The sequence below is a fragment of the Pipistrellus kuhlii genome, unplaced genomic scaffold, assembly GCF_014108245.1.
Source record: "Pipistrellus kuhlii isolate mPipKuh1 unplaced genomic scaffold, mPipKuh1.p scaffold_m20_p_2, whole genome shotgun sequence".
In the NCBI taxonomy this organism is placed as follows: Eukaryota; Metazoa; Chordata; class Mammalia; order Chiroptera; family Vespertilionidae; genus Pipistrellus; species Pipistrellus kuhlii.
The window spans coordinates 79,930,096-79,950,405 of NW_023425515.1; the positions used below are offsets into that span (position 1 = coordinate 79,930,096).

Below are 20,310 nucleotides of genomic sequence, written 5' to 3' on the forward strand. Positions count from 1 at the left end.
AATACCAAATACACATTGAACTGAAAATGTTCCATTGCTTTGCTGATGTATATTTAAAAAGTATTAAACATCGGATTAAAATGAGTGACAATTCTTTGTTTATAGCATATGAGGTGCAACTCCACACCCTTTAAGGTCATGACTTTAATGAAATTGAGCAGCTTTCCCTCCGTCTCTCTCTCTACTTCTGTAAATGGAGAATACTGCTGCCTGAAAGCTGTCTGGGAATTCAGCCAATGAAATAAGGAGGTTGCAAAAACTCTGGGGACTTGAAAGAAGAGTGGTTGGCATTAGCTTGGTCCTCACTTTAAACTAGAATTAAAACAATAGACAGACAAGTACAGTAATCTCTCTTTTAAGGAAAGAATAGAATGCTTTTATAGTAATGTTGAGTGGAACAATTTGGTCCTGGCCCAAGTTATGCAGCTGTTCAATGGGGAAACAGCAAAAGGCTTCAGTCCAAAGAAGGCAAATAAGGCATGATTGTTTATAAATAGTCACTGGGGCCCTCACATTTAGAACAAAGAAAACAATATTAGCATACAAGGCAGCAGGTTGAGAACATGAGTATCGGCACAAGTTGAGCCACGCTATCATCTGTGATTTATACAAAAAGATAATAGCCATGAATAACTCACCCTTCAGGAAATCATAAACTGGTCAAACATTTTGAAAGGAATAATACATATTTGGTCATGGATTAAAAATATTATTTAAGCCAGCTATGAGATATAAAGCATCATGTATCCATTATCTATTTCTTTTTTTCACCTGCTCATTAAAGATGGATTAGGTAAGTGGAAAGATAATAGAAATCAAGTGATTTGGGAGCCAATCAGAAGCTGAAGCACAGTGTTGCTTCTCAGTGTTTCCACAATAACAAAATGGAGAATCAGGTGTAAGAGCTCCAAGGTAATGGAGTGGAAATTAGGCAGTAAAATAAGGAACTGGAATTTGGCCTTTAGGTACTGTGATATCACATCTTTCATTTTTACTCCCACACTTCTTAGGCTTTTTTGGCTGTATCTTGTAATATGACCAGTCTATATATTATTTTTTATTTTATAACTTCTGTTTGACATAAATTCATTTCCTTATCTCTTACATTTTTTTTATTCACTTTATAAAGTGGGTGATCCTCCCATTATCTTTACTGTCCCACCACTTTCTATTTCACTGATTAATCCATTTCAATTTGCCTTCTGATTTCTCTGCTTTAGTGAGACTGTCTTCTTTATGATCACTAAGATTTCCTTCTGGGAAAATCCAATGGTTTCTTTTCAATTTCCCCTTGTTTTTTGTCCTATCTGCCTCATCTGGCACTGTTGGAGATACAATATAACCTAAAGAGAGAGAGTAGAAATTACTCTGTTTTTAAAGGAGTTAATGCCTACATTTATTGGAAGTGATAGTTACTTTGAAACTGCAGAAGTGTGAATTTTAAGAATATCAGGAAGGACATAAGTAAACCAGTTATCTCACATGTGTCAAACACAAGGCCCTCGGGCCAAATCCGTCCCGCCAGGCCTTGCAATGTGGCCCGCACCGCGCTGTCATCACTGCACTCCGCTGCGTTTCCATCACAATGACAGTTTATGACTGTTCAGCGATTTAGGCTGGATTTTAGATTTTGGCCCCTTCTCTGATTGAGTTCGACACCCCTAAATTATCTAAAGGCAACATAAGGAATAAGGAATGATAGCAATACCTTTACTATCAATGGCCTGGCAGACTATCAGGGAAGCAAAGGGTAAAAATGAAGCTGTGAATGAGAATACTGAGGAGCAGGGCAGGGCGGGGCCAGCTCCCAACTCCATTTTGTGTAACTGGACCCTAGCCCTAACTCAACCAATCAGGTCAGCCAAGGTAGTGGCACCACACCCCTATAAAACCCGTTGATATGTTTAATTGTTTCTCTCTCCCGCCATACCATGGCTGGTGTAAGTGGGACCAAGCTTGGACTAGTTCGAAATAAATACAGGCTTTCTGCAATTGCATCGGATTCAGTTCCCTGGTAGTTTTTGGGGTTTATGACACTTGGGCACAACAAATACAATATAAGAAAATGACTTTATACAAATTTACTTCTGTAACACAGCCTATAAACACAACATTAGGACCTATGAGGATAAAGACAAAACAGAATGAAGATTTTAGCCCTTGTGGAGTGGAGCTTATGAGTTAATTGCCAGGAGATACTATACTAATTATAATAGAAATTTATTTTTTTAATAATCATTTCTTTTTTAAAATATATTTTATTGATTTTTCACAGAGAGGAAGAGAGAGGGATACAGAGTTAAAAACATCGATGAGAGAGAATCATCGATCAGCTGCCTCTTGCACACCTCCTACTGGGGATGTGCCCGCAACCAAGGTACATGCTCTCAACCGGAATCCAACCGGGACCTTTCAGCACTGAGCCAAACCAGTTTCGGCAAGAATTTTTTTTTTTTTTAACATGGCTGTAAACTCTTGCTAGAAACAGTCAGTTTGGTAGAAATTTGGCACGTTTTGAAAAAGGAGATGGATACAAAAGAAAGTCTGATAAAAGAGGATGGCAAGAGTAAATGTGTCTTCAGACCACCTACTTCTTCACTTTCAAGCTTCTGTGGGTTGAACTTCAGTGCTGAACATTATTGTACATCCTTGTTTTTCAAAAGTTTCTTTGGATAACATAACTGGCAATTTAGGCTAAGCAATGGAAGTAGCAGAAAATAGCAAAAAGAATATTTGGACAAAAATTGAACTAAGCTTAAATCATAACTCATCCATTTTAAATTTGGATGAATCAGGAAAATTTGGTTTACATTTGGTGAGACTTGGTTTTCTCTTCTGTAAAATAAGGAGAGTTTCTTATTTATTTTACCTATTGGCAAGGCAATATTAATCAGAATATTTCTAAGAAAGAACACATTTTCTATTTTCTAAATTTCTGGAATCTTTGTATTCTTTACATAAATACATAAATAAGAGATGGTTTTACTTTTTATTCATTTGCAGTGCAGAAGAGTGTTACACAGCCAACCTTATTTCCAGGTTGCTGAAAGAGACCCTCAATATGCACATCCATCCAACCACAGCTCAGCTGATGGAAATGAACTACTTAACATATCTAATTACATGGACCTCACAATCTCATTATTCACATGAAATGCTGTTTCTACTGTGCAGATTGAATATTGAGCCAAAGAATAGATCATTGACAGGTAATTGGATAATGTTTGAGCAGGAATGTATTTATTTCCAAGCATTTTAAATATTATATTTCCCACCCTCATCCCACTTTAGTGGCATAAATTGTATATTTGCTCCAAGTGTAAATACATGTATTTGGGGGCAGAACTATAGAGAGAAGTTAAAAATCATAACTCCTTGCTTCACCTGGATCCTAATCGTGTTCCTTCATACCTCAATAAGCTGACCTCTGAGGTTGTAAGGGAGAATGGAAACAAACAAACAAAACAAACACATAAAAAAGAGAGGGAAGAGGAGAAGACAGTCAGAATATAATACATGAAAGGAACAAGAATGAAGACAGGAGGGAGAGTAGGGAAGTTTCTGGTGTTGGGTACACTGGTTCAGGAGTAAATAGATTAGGATTTAAGCATGTGTAAACTGACTAGGGTCTACTATACTTCTTTCCCTATTTAAAGTACTGAACTTGAAGCCAAAAGCTTTTGTTGAAACTTTAATACTAGAATGCATTGTCACATTTGATAGTATACTGATTGATGGAGAACAATGTTTTATATAAGGGATTTAATCTTGTCGGAAGGTAAGAACTACTAAAATAAATTATGCAGGATATATATAAAGTAAAGCTACTATGAAAAATGTGTTTTTTAGGATATAAAACATCTTAAATGTTTCTTATAATATAAAACAAATTAATATACTAATTCACAATATGCTCTTTAAATCTGCATGTTTACATCTCTAGGAAATAATTATTGAATGAAAGCAGTTTTAAAATACCAAAGCTGTAATAAGGAAAGTCAGAATGGCTATCATAAACAAATCAACAAACAATATGTGTTTGTTGTGTAGAAAAAGGAATATCCTAGTACACTGCTGTTGAGAATGCAGACTGGTTTAGCCACTGTGGAAAACAGTATGAAGTTTCTTCAAAAAATTAAAAATAGTAGTACCATTTGACCCAGTGATCACACTTCTAGGAATATAGCTTAAGAAACCCAAAACATCCCTACATTCATAGCAGCACAATTTACAAGAGCTAAGATTTAAAAACAGCCCAAATGCCCACCAGCAGATGAGTGGATAAAAAAGCTGTGATATATTTACACAATGGAATATTATACAGTGGTAAAAAGGGAGGAAATTTTACCACTTGCAACAGCATGGATGGACCGGAGAGCATTATGCTAAGTGAAATAAGCCAGATAAGTATCACATGATCTCACACATATGTGGAATCTAATCAACAAATAAAACTAATGCATAAAATAGATCCAGAGACAGAACCATGGTAAAGACAGATGCATTTCATAAGGAAGGTGGGGTGGGTAGTGGGTGGAAATCAGGAAACTTATATGCATTCTAGAGGCCTGGTGCATGAAAATATGTGCCCTGGGAGGGAGAGTTCCTCAGTATGGCCTATGCCTTCTTGCAGTCTGGAACCCTTGGGGGATATCCACCTCCTGGCATAGGCTTGCTCCCCAGGGAATTGGGCCTAAGCTGGCAGCCAGCCATCCCTCTGGCAGCCCAGGAGCCCATTAGCCGAACATCCTTAGAACTATTGTGAAGGTGGGAGAGGCTCTCGCCACCACCAGTACCCTGACCAGCCATGCGCTGGATTCTGGCAGAGTGCCAGTCCCATTGTGAAAGTGTACTGACCACCAGGGGCAGTTCCTGCATGAGTGTCTGCCTCCAGTGGTTAGTACACATCATAGCAACTGGTTGTCCCAGCTCCTTTTGCCCTTATGTCAATTTGCATATTACCCATTTATTATATAGGATATGCATATTATATATATATATTATAGTATGAAGGGGTGAAGGCCTTGGAGGGGCAGGTGCCTGGTGGAGAGTGTCAATGGGAAAAAAGAGGAAAGGAACATCTGTAATACTATCAACAATAAATATTAAAATAAGAAAGTGTGAATATGCTTAATGTGTTAAAAAGTACAATATCATACAATTGAAAATGTTGACATTTCAAACTTCTGCCTTAAAACTCTTAGGAAACTTTCTCATGACTACAATGTAATTTACACTTAAATAACAAATATTTTTAGAAACACAATTGTAATTATTTTACTTTGCACAAACAGTAAAATATTTTGTAATTATCAATATTTTGATTTGCACAAAAGGTTTCCCATATAGTTGTAAACGAAGAACAATTAAATCTCTCTTCTTAAGATTTTAACCAAAATTTAACTCAATTGAAAGTTTTAAGAAATTAAATAAATTACAATACTTATCTCTACACATAGAGTGTTGCTATATTAAAATAATCAAATATATTTCAAATAATCTTTGAATAATTTTTATTTGGATAATCTATACTGATTTTATTTTTGTAGAAATAGTAGACTTCCAAAGTTTCTATTTAAAAACGTGAATGTTAAGAAGTATAATTTTAGAGTTGAAGGGATGTTAGGATTCATGTATTCTAATAATGAAATAGTTTACAATTGAAAATGTTGAGTTTATGACCCCTTTCATTCACCTTCCCTCCAAGTATTATCACATTCATAAATTATGTGTTGTGTACTGCTACATAAAAAATGGAGAGTTGATTTCTCTTATTAAGAAAATGCTTCCTCAACTAACTTTAAAACTTATTTTGATGATGCTTCAATATTTTCAAAATTTTTCATGTGAGGACTAAGCTTAGCAATATGCAATTGTTATCAATCTGATGATGTGAACAGTGACTGATTAAGCCTACATTTCTTTCAGGTTGAAATATCTTCCCCGGGTGAAAAAAATCACAGCTGGAAACCTTCCCAGAAACTTCACTAGATGACAAAGAAAAAGACCACAGACACTTAATGAAGATGTGATTGTGGTGAGGGGTTCTGGTCTAGAGACCACTTTGCCCACCAAGAAAAGACAAAAGTAGGTTTCTATAGTTTAAGTCTGCAATCAAAGCAGAATAGAAGAAAAAGTGAAAAGCGTTGTTACTCATTAAATCACTTACAATGGTTTTCCTTTGGATTCACAAGTCAAAATCAAAGGCTGTCCTTCTTGAGGAAAAGGAGTGGATGGTATAATCTTAACTGATGGTGTATCTAGGAAAAAAAAATGAAAAGGTCATTAAATATGTAAAACTATGCATTTAGAAATTGTACATCATGCTGCATGTCCATGCACTTTGTTACTAGTACAATGGTGTCTTTTTTAAAAAGGGATTTCTTAGATTGGGTGAAATGAAATATGTAATTTTAAGAAGCTATTATCCTGTCCATGAAAAGCTAACAAAAATATCTGAATATCTCATGAGTACCACTGCTGTATTATTTCTGAAATCTAAATTTAAAAGTGAAATAGCAAAAACTGGTTCAGATGAATATCAAGCATTTCATCCAATTGTTTTGTCCACTATTTATAGATGAGTAGAAATACCATTATTATGGACTGAACACATTTATGTGCATTTGAATAACAGCCCATTCATTGTTGCAGGAATACCAGAGTTATAACAAGGAAACCAAAATGAACTCAAGATCAACTACTGTCTCACAGCATTATGCAGAATCTTTTTGAAAATGCAGTAATCCAGTATTCAGTACATGTTGGTTGGTCTAAAGTACAGTTAGCAAGTCATTTGACAGAGTTAGTAAGATTATTACTAAAAGTTAACATTTTATTGCTAAAATATAATTATTATAAAATTATTTATTTCCATTAGGCAATAAAATCATCTCTAGTGAAAAAAATATTCAAGAATACTTTGTGTTTAATAAACACAAAGATACATAGTTCATGGAAGAAATGGAAAATAAGCTAAAGAAAGGAGACCATGAAACTCTTTCATTTCTTTCTGTGAGGTTGCTAAGTCCTGGCCTTGTGTCTCCCACAGTCAACATGGAATTGCCTTCTCCTCTTGTCTCCACAATAAACAGTATAGGCTCTGAGCATTCCTGATAGTCAAAAATTATTCTCCGGTTGATCTATCTCCCCCAGATCTCCCTCCCCTCCACATGCATATAAATACAACCAATAGACAAAAACTCTGTTTGTATGGGGGGGGGGGCAATGGTAAAATATGTACACAGATAATAATTTAATAAAAAAAATTATTCTCATCATTTCCTTAGTTGTGATGGAAGAAAAGAACTGCCCTGTAGCTATACACATTCTATGACTTTGAAGCTAATTAAATAAGTATCAATCAAGTGTATAAACTTTAGATTAAAATCTTATTTCAGGAAAATGATCAGATTTGACACAGACAAAACAATGAAGCCTGGTCCTGTGAAAGACTGTACACTTATAAATTATTTGTACTTTTGAAACTCATTCTTCCTCAGTCATTTAAAAAAGAAAAAACATTTAAGGTAATCAATGATAATACCCAGGTTACAAACAGGCATTCCATATACATCATGGTAAATAACTGCAGTGTAAAATTACCTAGGTGCTGAAACAGATCATTTTCTCACTAACAGAAAGATGTAAAAGGCTGGTCAACCTTGAAGCTCTGAAAGGTCAGAGCCAACCACTCCCTATCTAATTGAGACAATGGTAACTGAGGCAACTTCCCATGTAAATCCTTGCTGATATGATAATCTGCTTATTACCTGCCTAAGGGCTATGGGTGTATCCAAAACCTGCTTAAGGGTAATGGGTGTATCCCATCCTATATAATAAAAGCATAATATGCAAATCAACCAGACAGGTTGCTATGATGGGCACTGACCACCAGGGGGCACTCAACACAGGAGCTGTCCCATGATGGTCAGTGCACTCTCACAGGGGGAGTGCCACTGAGCCAGAAGCCTGACTTATGACTGGCAAGAGCAGTAAGGTGCAAAAGCCTCTCCCACCTCCGCTCCAGGAGGGTGGTAAGGAGTGAGGGGTCCCAGACTGCAAGAGGGATGTCTGATTGCTGGCTTAGGCCAGATCCCCAGGATTGGAAGAGGGCATAGGCTGGGCTGAGAGACCCACCCTCAGTGCACGGATCTTGTGCACCAGGCCTCTAGTAGTCTCAATAAAAGGGATAGTAAGGCCAGAGCCTAGCAGTAGTCCTCCCCCTAAAGGTGGACTCCCGCCTGGCCCCCCATTTTTCCCAAATTAACTTTTTTTCCAGTCTCTTTTCATTTGTATGACGCCTTCTCCAGAAATCAGACTCTGAACAGGAATCCTGAACTATGCAGGATGTGATAAGGGATCCCACATCCAGGAAGCAAAATAGTTTGAAGACTATGACACATGCTCATCATATTTTTAACTAGAGGCACAAAAACAGTGCACTCAGGGGAGGGTTTCCTCATCCAGCCTGCACCCTCTCACAATCTGGGAGCTGTCGGAGGATGTCCAACTGCAGTCAGACATCCTTAGCGTTGCCATGGAGACCCAAGAGGCTCTCTTCATTGGGTATCTACCTCCTGGTGGTCAGTGCACATCACAGCGACCAGTCATCCTGCCATTTAGTTGATTTGCACATTAGCCTTTTAATACATATGATTAGTAGACTAAAATAATAAAAAATAAATATAATTCACTAATTTTTCAATTTTTATCATAGTTGCTGACTATAATGCTCATATAATATTGTGCAAAGTAGAACATTTTTAAAGGAAAGGGAACATAGTAACAATTAAGTAAGGTAAGAGTTGTGAGCCAGAATAATTCTGGGCAAACTGAGGAGTAGTATGGTATTTTGAAATTTGACTATGCATTTATATATAAAACTTATTTTTCTTTTGATAATGTAAAAAAAAAAGCTTTATTTCTAGAAATAAACATGGCAGAAAAAAGATTAGAAAATTATTTTAGAAAATAAAATTGTGCTAATTGGGGTGACTATGATGGTTAATTTTATGTGTCAACTTGACTGCATCAGGGGAAGCCCTGATATTTGTCCACACATATCTACAAGTATTTCTGTAAGAGTGCTTTTGGGAAAGATTAATACTTATTTTTTATTTTTTATTCAGTTTACTTTCAATATTGTTTTGTATTGGTTTAAAGTGTACACCATAGTGGTTATACAATCATGTACTTTACAAAGTGTTCCCCTGATATTTCCAGTGCCTACCTACCACCATACATTGTTATCACAATATAATTGACTATCATCCCAATGCTATATTTTACATACTTGTGACTATTTTCTAACAATCAATTCATACTTCTTAATCTGGAGGATATTAATATTCAAATTGTAGATTTAATACAGCTAAATGCAGGTGGGTCTTATCTAATGTTTGAATAGAATTAAAAAAGAAAAAAACAAAAAGAAAGCTGATCCTCTCCCAAGTAGGAAATTATCTCTCCTATCAGATGGCTGCAAGTTAAAGCACTGGCTTTTTTTGGGCCTTTAGGCTTGACCTGAAAAGTCATAGGTCTTGAGCCTGCTGGCCTTCAGACTGAAAAGACATCAATTCTGGTTCTCAGGTTTTTGAATTCAGAATGAAACTAAATAATTGTCCTTTTGGTCTCTTGCTTGCTGACTTCTTGGCCTGAAGATCTGGAGACTTGCCAGCCTGCATAATTGTGTGAGCCAATTCCATGTGTGTGTGTGTGTGTGTGTGTGATTATCTGGTTAGTTCTGTTTCTCTGGAGAATCCTAGCTAAAAGAGAAAGGACATTAAAAAAAAAAAAAAAAAAAAAAAAAAAAAAAAAAAAAAAAAAAAAGAAGTGTGTTATTGAGCAGATTACACCAGGGGCACCTAGGGTTCAGTCTTGCTGTGGAACTCTGAGAAATAATGTAGGGCATGCATCACACTTTTTTTCCAAGATGAGCAGGACATGGGAGTATTTAGGGAATATTTCCCAGTTCCCATTAGTGTTCAGTGGAGGATTGCCCTGGAGGGAGGAGCTCCCTGGCACTCCTGGTGGACTTGGTGCAAAGCAATGGTGCGTGTCAAAGGAACACGGGGAAGTGTCTGTTCCAGTGAAGTGAAATATATAGTGGCAGGTAGCTATCAGAATAGAGGAAAACAGCATATGGTTCGATTTCTCTTAGCTCTGTCCCTTCTATATAATTTAAATAGTTATCATCAGAGGTGAGAATGTGTATAACAAGTAGTACTCTGAAGTGTGGATCAGCATTCCCTTTAGATTCAAAATACAAGATTCAGTTATAAGGAGATGCCAAAGCAGATAATATGCTTAACATGTATTTCTATGAAATGTTTATGAAGGCCACCAAATAACCCCTAAGTTACCAAAATTAAGAAATATAATAGAGTACTCTTTTATTTTACATCAGAATGTTGGTATGAAATAAAATGTTGATTATACTTAGATGTTGATTAAACTCTTTTATTAAGGATTATCTTTAGATTTATCTCACATTCCACAACCTTACCCATCCGCAACATTTCTGATTCAACTCACATTTCTAGTTGCTCTTTCTCAGCTTCTGTGTAGTTGTCTTCTTATATTCACCTTTAGATACTGAGATCACTGAGAATGGTGTTAACAATCTGTTGTCACATAATTCTCTCTAGTTTCAGTTTCTATCTACTCACCACTCACTCCCAAGTTTATATCCCAGAGCAGTTCTGTACTACACACTACACTTATGTGTATGGAGCACCTATTTGACATGTCCGTTTGGATGCCTGACAGACACAGCACATTTGAACTCAAAAATGAACTCAAAGCCCATAACCCTCCCCATATAGTTCTGTTCCAGGAATCTCTATTCCCAAAGACACCACCAACCTCTATTCAGCTATATACACTAGATACCTCTTGTTTCCTTATCTTTTCTAAATCAACCAACTAATCACATCTGGTTGACATACCTCCTAAATAATTTTCAAGCCTCATTTCTTTTTTGGTTGCTTCATAGCCACTTCTTTGATCTACTTTACTATAATAGTGAAAGGTCCCCTTGTACCAATTTTTCACCGCTCATACTTCTAGAACTAAACAAACTTGTCTTCTCAAACTATGACTCTGATCACATCAATTTTCTGGTTGACAGCTTGTGTGGTTATATCTGATTTTAAGATTCCAAGCAAAATAACTAGTTTAGCCTTGCTAAGGATTATTCATTACCCAAATATTTGGTCAGATACCTCTGCTACAAGTTCTCTTTTTCACCTTGTGTAATTTTTAAAATACCCTGCTATATCCTCTGGATCTGCAGAGTCCTTTATACAAAATTTGTTCCTAGTAACTAAATCTTAAATAAATGAACACACAAATTTGTATACATCTTATTATCGGTATGGTACATTAATTCTGAAATATTAGAAAAATTTAATTAAAATTTATTGGCATCTGATGTATGTAAAATTAATCTTAAACATTTCTAACACAAACCTTAGATTGACTTTTAATCTAAGCTCATATTTAATTTAATTAAATGGCTATTACTGACTTTCTTCCTAGTACAAATTTTCTGCACTAGATAACATTAGGTAACAACTTTCCATGATTATTAAATGAACATTTTTTAAATCCAAATACTGAATACTAATTTTTTCTCCTCATCTTTTATAGGGAAAGAATTTAATTTTAACGTGGCTGCTTTATCTACCACATTTTGAGCATTCAGGATTCAAGATCTTACCATATTCGGTTATGGGTCTCCAGATCTGAACAAAATGTTATACATTTAGCACAAGCACATAAAATAGGTATATATTCATTTACCCAAAATTATATTTTAGTTCTTAATAGTAAGCAAATAAAATATTCATGTTTAAAAGCATAATGTTTCCTGTAAGACTTTTGTAGGAAAAAAAATATTCTTTAGACTCCATCTTTAAAATTCTAGAAATATAAAAGCACACTTTTTTCTTAACTATTATTGCTCTCAAAAGATATGATAGACACATACTGTTATTTTCTTATTCAAAATTTAACACAAAGTAAGGATACTTCCTGTCCTATTTGAATGATCACGATTTGAATCAAAGTAAATATATGGATTCAATAAGAATGGATTTTCTATATCCTTAACAGTGATTTTAGGAAAGAAAAAATCTTCAATAAAGCTACTATTAAATCATCTAATGGACAACTTTGCTTTTCAAAGGTATTTGACAGCGTCTGGTGGCATTTTTGTTTGTTACAGTGTGGGGAGAGGTGCAGGGCGTACCATTGGCCTTTAGTGGGCTGAGGCCAGAGTGCTGCTGAGCATTCTACAGCGCACAAGACAGCCCTGCACAGCAAAGCCTTGTCTGCCCCCAAGTCAACAGTGCCCACCTCTGAAAATTTTACATTTATTCTATTCATGACCTATCATTCTCTTCCTTGTTACAACAAATTGGGAACTATTAGAGAACAATAAAGTTGTGAACATTTATATGTGCCTAGAGGCCCAGAGCATGAAAACCGTGCACTCAGGGGAGAGAGTGTCCCTCAGTGAGGCCTGCACTCTCTCACAGTCTGGGAGCCCTCGGCGTGTTCGGCTGACACCTTAGTGTTGCAGCAGAGTCTGTAGAGGCTCCTGTCACCACTGCTGTGCTCATCAACCATGAAGCCTGCTTCTGGCTGAGCAGTGCTCCCCTTGTGGGAGCGCACTGACCACCAATGGGCAGCTCCTGCATTGAGTGTTTGCCCCCTGGTGGTCAGTGCACGTCCTAGTGACCAGTCTTCTTTCAGCCACTTGGTCGATTTGCATATTAGCCTCTTATTATGTCGGATGTTTGGTCTTTTCTCAGATCTTAGTTTACTGAGGTAATGAAAGGAATGCTGAATACTCCGAGTGAGGCCATTATGATACATCTCAGAAATAACAATCTTTAAAACAAACTCTATCCACATTCCAAGGTCTAACACTTTTGATTTAGCGAGAGTTAACTGAAACCGTTTCAGTCACAGTGCTACACTGTTCATTTCCTCCATCTGAGACATACCCACTTACTTTTCTTGTTTGCAAATTTGAAATAAAACTCCAGCCTCACTTTGCTTTTAATTCCTAAAATTCATTTCATAATGTTCAAAATGATCAGTCACTTTTCTTTTAGTGGCCTTTAAATTCTTTTTAATGCTAGTGAAATATTACTTTTGTGGTGATAATTTATTTTTTATAACAAATAGGTATTAATTCCTATGTGTACAAGATCCATTATTACTACTAGTCAACTGCTGTGCATCCACAAATATAGCAATCCATACAAATTTTGTCCCAATGAGAAAGATAAATCATGCATCATTTAAAATAATGGAAAGTTTAAAAATGAAAGCAAGATAGTATTCTGAGGAAATATTATGGGAGTAATTTAGGAAGAGATTATACATGTTTGTCAGAAACAAAGAAAGTTACCTAGAGAAGTGGCCCTTCAAACAATTTGTAGAATGCATAGCATTTGAACTGGTGGAATTATTCCAGAGGGGGAAAAAGGGAAAGAACTCAAGGCAGAATTGGATAAAGAGCTGACACAGAGAAAGAATATGGGCTATTTAGGAGGACTCAAGAAATACTGTCAAGTATGGCCCTCCTTATCTTAAAAGGAGTGCTGAGAGCAGCATTTTATGAGATATTTTAAAAGCCTTGGATGTTAGGCTAGAGTTTGACTATCAAATAAAACCAAGAAGAAATCCCCTTAAGTTTTTGAACAATATCAGGCTCAGAACTAAGTTTTAGAGAGATATTTGGCCATGTGTAACACTGAATGGGTCAGGGAGCAACTGGAATCCAAATGTCTCTATTATAAAGCTGAGCCTCAGGAAGATCTTATGGAGAAGAAAAGGTAGCAGTAAAATTATAGAGTAAATGTTTCCATGTTTTTGTGTGTATTCTATTTCATAAGTCGTTTAAACTGTAAGCTCTACAGTGCATAATTTTAAGCACATCTTCTCTATATCCCATTTATTATCCTTACTTACATCTTAGTTTTAAATCCCTGTTTCTCCAATATCTTATTCTAGTTAGTACAATTAACTGTAAAATATTCATAAATAAATAAATTTATAATTTAGAACTTTATGATAATCCAAACAACAAAATAAATAAAACTCAGACATTTGTCAAATAGAATTATTTTGTATTAATGGCCTGATGAAATGATATAAATTGCAGTTTTGATTTGATGTTGCTGATATTGATAGGTTGGTTTTGCTTTGGAGGGCTGAAGGAAATTTAACTTTTTGCTAGCTTGAGCACTAAAGATGAATTACTCAGGAAAAGGTATCAGAAGGTCACTTGTTGAATTTCATCATTAGGTAGGGCATTTGGACACTTCTGAAAATTCTTTAGAACAAGGGGGGGGGGCAATATCAGCATTTAAAAAAGAAAATGAGAAATCAAAATTCATTGTGTTCCCAAACGTTTCAAGCCTGATAAAGAAGAAACTGCAGATGGGAAAAACTGAGGCTCAAAAAGGTACAAGAAAAGAGCAGTTATGTGTAGAACCTGATACAGAACTCAGGACATTTGATTCTGACCTGGGCTCTTTCCTGAATGCAGTGCTTCCCATTCACATTGCCAAACAGCCAAACAAACAAACAAGCAAACAGAAAACTCAGTTGTCTATGAGAGTTATGGTGGGATTTTGTTCTTCAGTAGTTGCTCTGGGTTCTTCAGTTGGCTGCCATTGAGGGACTCCTGCTGCAGTGCCTTGCAGCTAGACTGGACATGGTCCTTGGACTGCATCTTAAAGCTGTTCTTGTTTTTATATAATTTTAAATAAACACTATCAAAGGCATCATGCGATAAATTCATTATGGGAATAGAAAAGGTAATTGTAAATAATGAAATGAACACACAAAGGCAAAGTTGTTTTCGTTGTTATAAATCTGCCCTGGGAGGGTTTAGGCATGTGCTGGTTTAACACATGTGTAATGATAATAGGCATTGCATAGGTTAAGTCGAAGGTAATGACAGGTAAAGCTATACAGCTTGGTGCAGAGTTATCTTAGTTCCTGTTTGTCAATCATTGGGTCTATTTTATTTCACACATTATCTAATCTTTAAAATGTCACCTTCCATACCATTTTGGTAAACAAGAGAAAGGCCAAAATCATCATCATAAAAAAAGCAAACAAAAACAGTAACTGCATAGTTACAGGATATAGTTTCCAGGAATTTTCTCCTTTAGGATGATGACATTTTATTTGTAGTTTTTATGAATGGAAAGAAAAAAAAATTTAAGAACTATATTTATTTTTTTGATATCACTAAATATGTTTGATTTATATCAGTAATAGTGAATAGTATGTTTCCTAGGCAAAATCACAAATAAAACAATCTCTTTATATTATTTGTACTTACATTATTTTCAGTATCAAGCTTTTCCATTTTCCTCCACAATATATAGACCTAATGGAAAGTATTAGCTAGACCTTTTTGTATTCATAAGGAATAATATATTACTTCTCTGTTAAAAACAATACTAGAAAGCCAAGCATTTATGATGCATTATCTGATTTAATACTTACAAAGAAAAATAAAGTAGGTGTATTTTCTGGAGGAGCAAAATGAGGTCTAAGTTAACTAGTATGAAATCATAAAGAAGAGTTTGAGTTCCAATCTATCCTTATCTGACTTCAGAACTTCAACTTTAAAATATGCAATATTGATTTTCAAGGTCACACTGCATTCAAAATATAATCTGTTAAGAAGTTAATATTTCACCCCAGAGATAGTGAACCTGTATTTGGACACTAAACATTGTAGCCTTGTAAAAGCACAGCCCGGCCGGCCCTCTAAGGACACAGCTAACATATTGCCTCAAATAATCGATGGACTTTCACTAATGGGCTCCAGAATCAGCATCCTAGACAAAAAGAAAACCCCAACTAAATAGCAAATTACAAAATGTTAGGCATCACAGAGAAAATAGAAAAGGTATTTTGAAGGCCAGCATAAATCTTTCTATAATTCTGTAATAGTTTTTTTTTAATTATTAGTCTTATTTTTAAAAAATATAAAGAAAACATTTCACTCTGAAAATAAATAAAAGATTAATGTTCAATATAATATTTGAGCCCAATGGCCTCAGTTTTAGTTTTGAGTTACTTTTTGAAAGAGTTGTATTTTTAGAAAATATATTTCATGATTTTCATTCTTTTTTAAGAGGTCTTCCAAAAGTCAAAGAAAAATCTTACTGTTTAAAAAAGATTTAAAATTATCTTATTTTGCAATTATGACTTATACGTATGAGATATATTATGAAAATACAGTGGTGTTATATTTCTTATAAAAATCTTGCTACTTCACATTCTATAATGACTTCATTATTTACTCATCCTTAACTCATCAATTATCCCCAACCATGCTAAAAGAAATGACATAAGGAAATTAATTTATGATGATATCATCTAGAGTGGTGGTATCCAACATAGTAGCAATTGGGCATATGTGGTCATTTAAATTTAAATGTAAATCAATTAAAATTAAGTAAAATTAAAGGCACAATTTCTTAGTCCCATGATCCACACTTCAGTTGCTGAGTAGACATATATATCTAGCATTTGGCTACTATTTTAAGACCAATATACAACAGTTCCATCTTCACAGAAAGTTCTATTAGACAGTCCTGGTGGGGAAGGATTATGCAAATGTGATAAATGAATTATATATAAAATGTACTTTACAATACACACACACACACACACACACACACACACACACACACACACCAAAATGGCCTTAAAAATGTGGTTCCTATGTATGCATATTGGCAGTTCAATGCCATGGTATTAAATGTATTCTCAGAGCACTCATTATAAAACAATGTTCTAATCTGTCTCTTATGCTGGTCATTTTCAATATCAGCTGATTTTTAAAGTAATTTTGTCAATGTCACATAAAGAAAATAAATGTTGATCTATTGTCTTATTTTCTGTTTTCTGTTCTTTCTGTTAGTTCAGATACATCATTCTTACTAAGAATAAATTAACATCTGACTCATACAACTCTTCTACAAATTAAATCAGAAAATAGTTATTGTTCCAATGAGATCTGCATAAAAACAGAAAGATAAATGAGAATTTCAATTTATAAAAATCATGTAGGTCATGTGTAAACTATATTGTAACCTCTTATGTGAAATGTGCAGGCGTTTGTGGTTCACAATGAAAAGTCGACACTTTCTTTAATTTCAAGTTTAAAGAAACTCTCTTCCATCATAGTGGCAGTAAAATTTATGATTACTAGTAATATTATATAAAGACATAAAAGTTGCTTTGATATATTTTATAGGCTGAATCCTTTTAAATTGTATATTGCAAGATTACAAAGTTAAAACATTTAGCCCTAAAAATAGAATTTCTCCTAGTATTTTTTTTTCCATCATGTTCCTTGACACTATGTGTTTCTTATTTCTCATAAAACTTTCCTTTCCACAATAACACAGAATTTTTATTGAAGGTGAAATCATAACTTTCCATTATTTTAGAGATGTATATTGTTTTCTGTCACTCACCACAGAAAACAATAGCATCTTTTCTGCTTTGTAGATCAAAAGACTAAATTTTTTTATTTGGGCCAATCTTTGCAATTATTCATAGGAACTTTGTGAAACAAAGTGTAAATCCTAAATCAATGTTCAATACATTTTAAACTAACCACCTTCTGTTTTGTTTTTGTTTTTGTTTTTTTAAACTCTTTTCATTTGCCTCCACTTGCACCCATGGGAATTTTCATATTATATATATATTGCCTGTATGCACCTAAGTCAATCCATAATCTATTGTCTCTGAAAACAACCACTGAAATATTAGATGTTTATAAAGATTATACCTGATTTCCTCTAACTTTGATGCAGACCTTTGCTAAATGTCCCCTCTCTCCTCTCCTCCCCTCATTTCACCTAAAGGGGATGTTCTGTACCACTAAATGAATATATAGCATTATTATAAGTTAGTTGCAATTAACTTTACATATTGAATGCTGGTATGCTAGATGCTAAGGAATTTTTTTTTAAATAAATCTGGTCTCTGCCTTCTAGCATTTACATATTAAATGATAGAATGAGTTGTTATTTTTAATTGGCCAGCAAGTATAACATTTTTCACATAAAGTGTTCTAAAAATTAAGCAATTCAATTGGTTTCCTCTGTAAAGTTTGATTAATAATGCATACTAAAATATAGTGAACAGCTAAAAATGCTTAGGAAGTGTATAATATCGATAGCTCCATTTTTTACTCCCATGAAAGTGAAAATGACTGGCAGATGACAATTGGCATCTGTAGCTAAGTTTAAATATTTTTGACAGATATAAATAATTCTTGAGAATCTAAACAATAATGGGTTGAAGCCATTCTGTGACTATGGAGTGAAATAAGTCAAAGTCAAGTCTATTCCATGATAAGGTCTGAAACAAGATAGAGACCAGGGCATTCAGCAACTATAAAAAATACCATATTAACCACTGCCTCTTTATAATAGCAAATCTAATTCTGCTTTAATATATTTGCTTTCTAGGTAAAAGTTACGAACATATTCATTACTAGATTTCTCCCAATCCTAACAGCATCCAACTCCACAACCCTTTTTAAAATATTCAGGACAAGCCTCTGCTAATTCTAGTTACAAAGCCTCTCCTACTCTTACTTGCACTCAGAGATGTTGGGTAGGCCTTCTGCCTTGCCACAACCACTTAATAAGCCTGAAGTGGTAGATGTCTGATGATCTTTGTCTGGCAATTGCCAACATGCCTTATGACCCAATTTTTATAATTTTATTTTATATGTTGAAACTTATAGCTAAATGAGTAAATATTATTCTAAACAATATTATATGGCTTTATGTAAGTGAAAAATGTGTGTTTTTTTTTTAAGATGCAGATGATCTGTATCCTCTCAGTATATCAAATTATATAACTTTTCATATTTTAAGACATGTGATAAATAAGAAAAAAATGAGAAAAGGAAAGAGCCTATGGACTGAACATTACTGTGAGCCCTCCAACCCCCTCATTTATATCTTGCAACTTAATTCCCAAATTAGGAAATGAGGCCTATTGAAGTCCTCGACCTGGGGACTAAAGGGTCACTAATTTGATTAAGGGCACATGCATGGGTTGCGGGTTTGATCCCCAGTAGAGGGTGTGCAGGAGGCAGCTGATCAATGACTTTTTTTCATCATTGGTGTTTCTATCTCTCTCTTCTTCTCTGAAATCACTATATATATATATATATATATATATATATATATATATATATATATATATTTTTTTTTTTTTTAAGAAATACATTTCTGTTGTTTAGAAGCCACCCAGTCTATGTTATTTTGTTAAAGGAGCTTAAATGTACATATATTGAATTTTTATGTAATGCCATAAACTTGACTTAAGTTGTCCAGTTTGTTCCTCATGGAAATTATTTTCTAGCTTATATTCAAACCTTAAACATTTCCAATAATTGTTCCAAGGTCTCACTGAAAATAAAATTTGAAATTTGGAGATAATCTCAGGTTGAACTATGAAATGTGCTTGCTTCTGAATCTGTTTCAATGAGGACAGGAAGAAAAGAAATACAACTAATGTAATATAATTGAAAGTATTTAAAATTTTAATAATTTCAACAGCAAGTAAACTAAAAATACTTAAACTATGATGGGCAATAATTAAAAACCATAATCAGATGACATTTTCTCTATCAAGAATGATTTTTAAAAGTATGATTCCTTGGTACTGTGATCTTTTCTCATAATATTCTCTACCCCCTGTCCCCCAATATTTCACTCTACCCCAGTTTCACTGATAATTTTGCTGTTCATAGAAACATAAAAAAATAAAGGGATGCTCCTATCTCATGGTCTTTATACTTGCTTTTTCCTCTCTCTGTATGTGTATATATAATATTACACATATGTATTGTATATAAACAGCACACACACACACACACACTTTCCTTAACTCCCATTTCCACCCTTCCAATTGCTCTCCTCATTACCACCACTGATGTTTATTTCCCCCATAAACATTACTAAATAACATACTATATGTTGTATTAATTTATTTTGTTTTTCTTTCATTCCTACCTAGAACAGATGCTGTAAAAGAATTGAAATTTGTTGCTGTTAGTGGTGATGGTGTTTTTGACCCTTGGAGACAATCTTGATTTGTTTTGTTTTATTTTTGGCCACTTATGCAACACCGGTGTCCAAACAATGGCTGTTACATAGTAGGCACTCAAAAACTTCTTGTTGAATAAATAAATGAAAAAAAAATTGAGGTATAATACAAGATCAGTACTTATATTTA

At 34.5% G+C, this 20,310-nt stretch overlaps 1 protein-coding gene across 3 annotated transcripts in view; it reads right to left on the reverse strand.

The window, feature by feature from the left end:
- Positions 1 to 20,310, reverse strand: part of CADM2 (cell adhesion molecule 2) — a 1,125,034-nt gene that overhangs the window by 117,506 nt on the left and 987,218 nt on the right. For all 3 annotated transcript variants that reach the window (XM_036445003.2, XM_036445004.2, XM_045584061.1), the window contains one exon: positions 6,170 to 6,260. In XM_036445003.2, the coding sequence (XP_036300896.1) occupies positions 6,170 to 6,260 (91 nt within the window). The remainder of the gene's footprint in view (positions 1 to 6,169; positions 6,261 to 20,310) is intronic.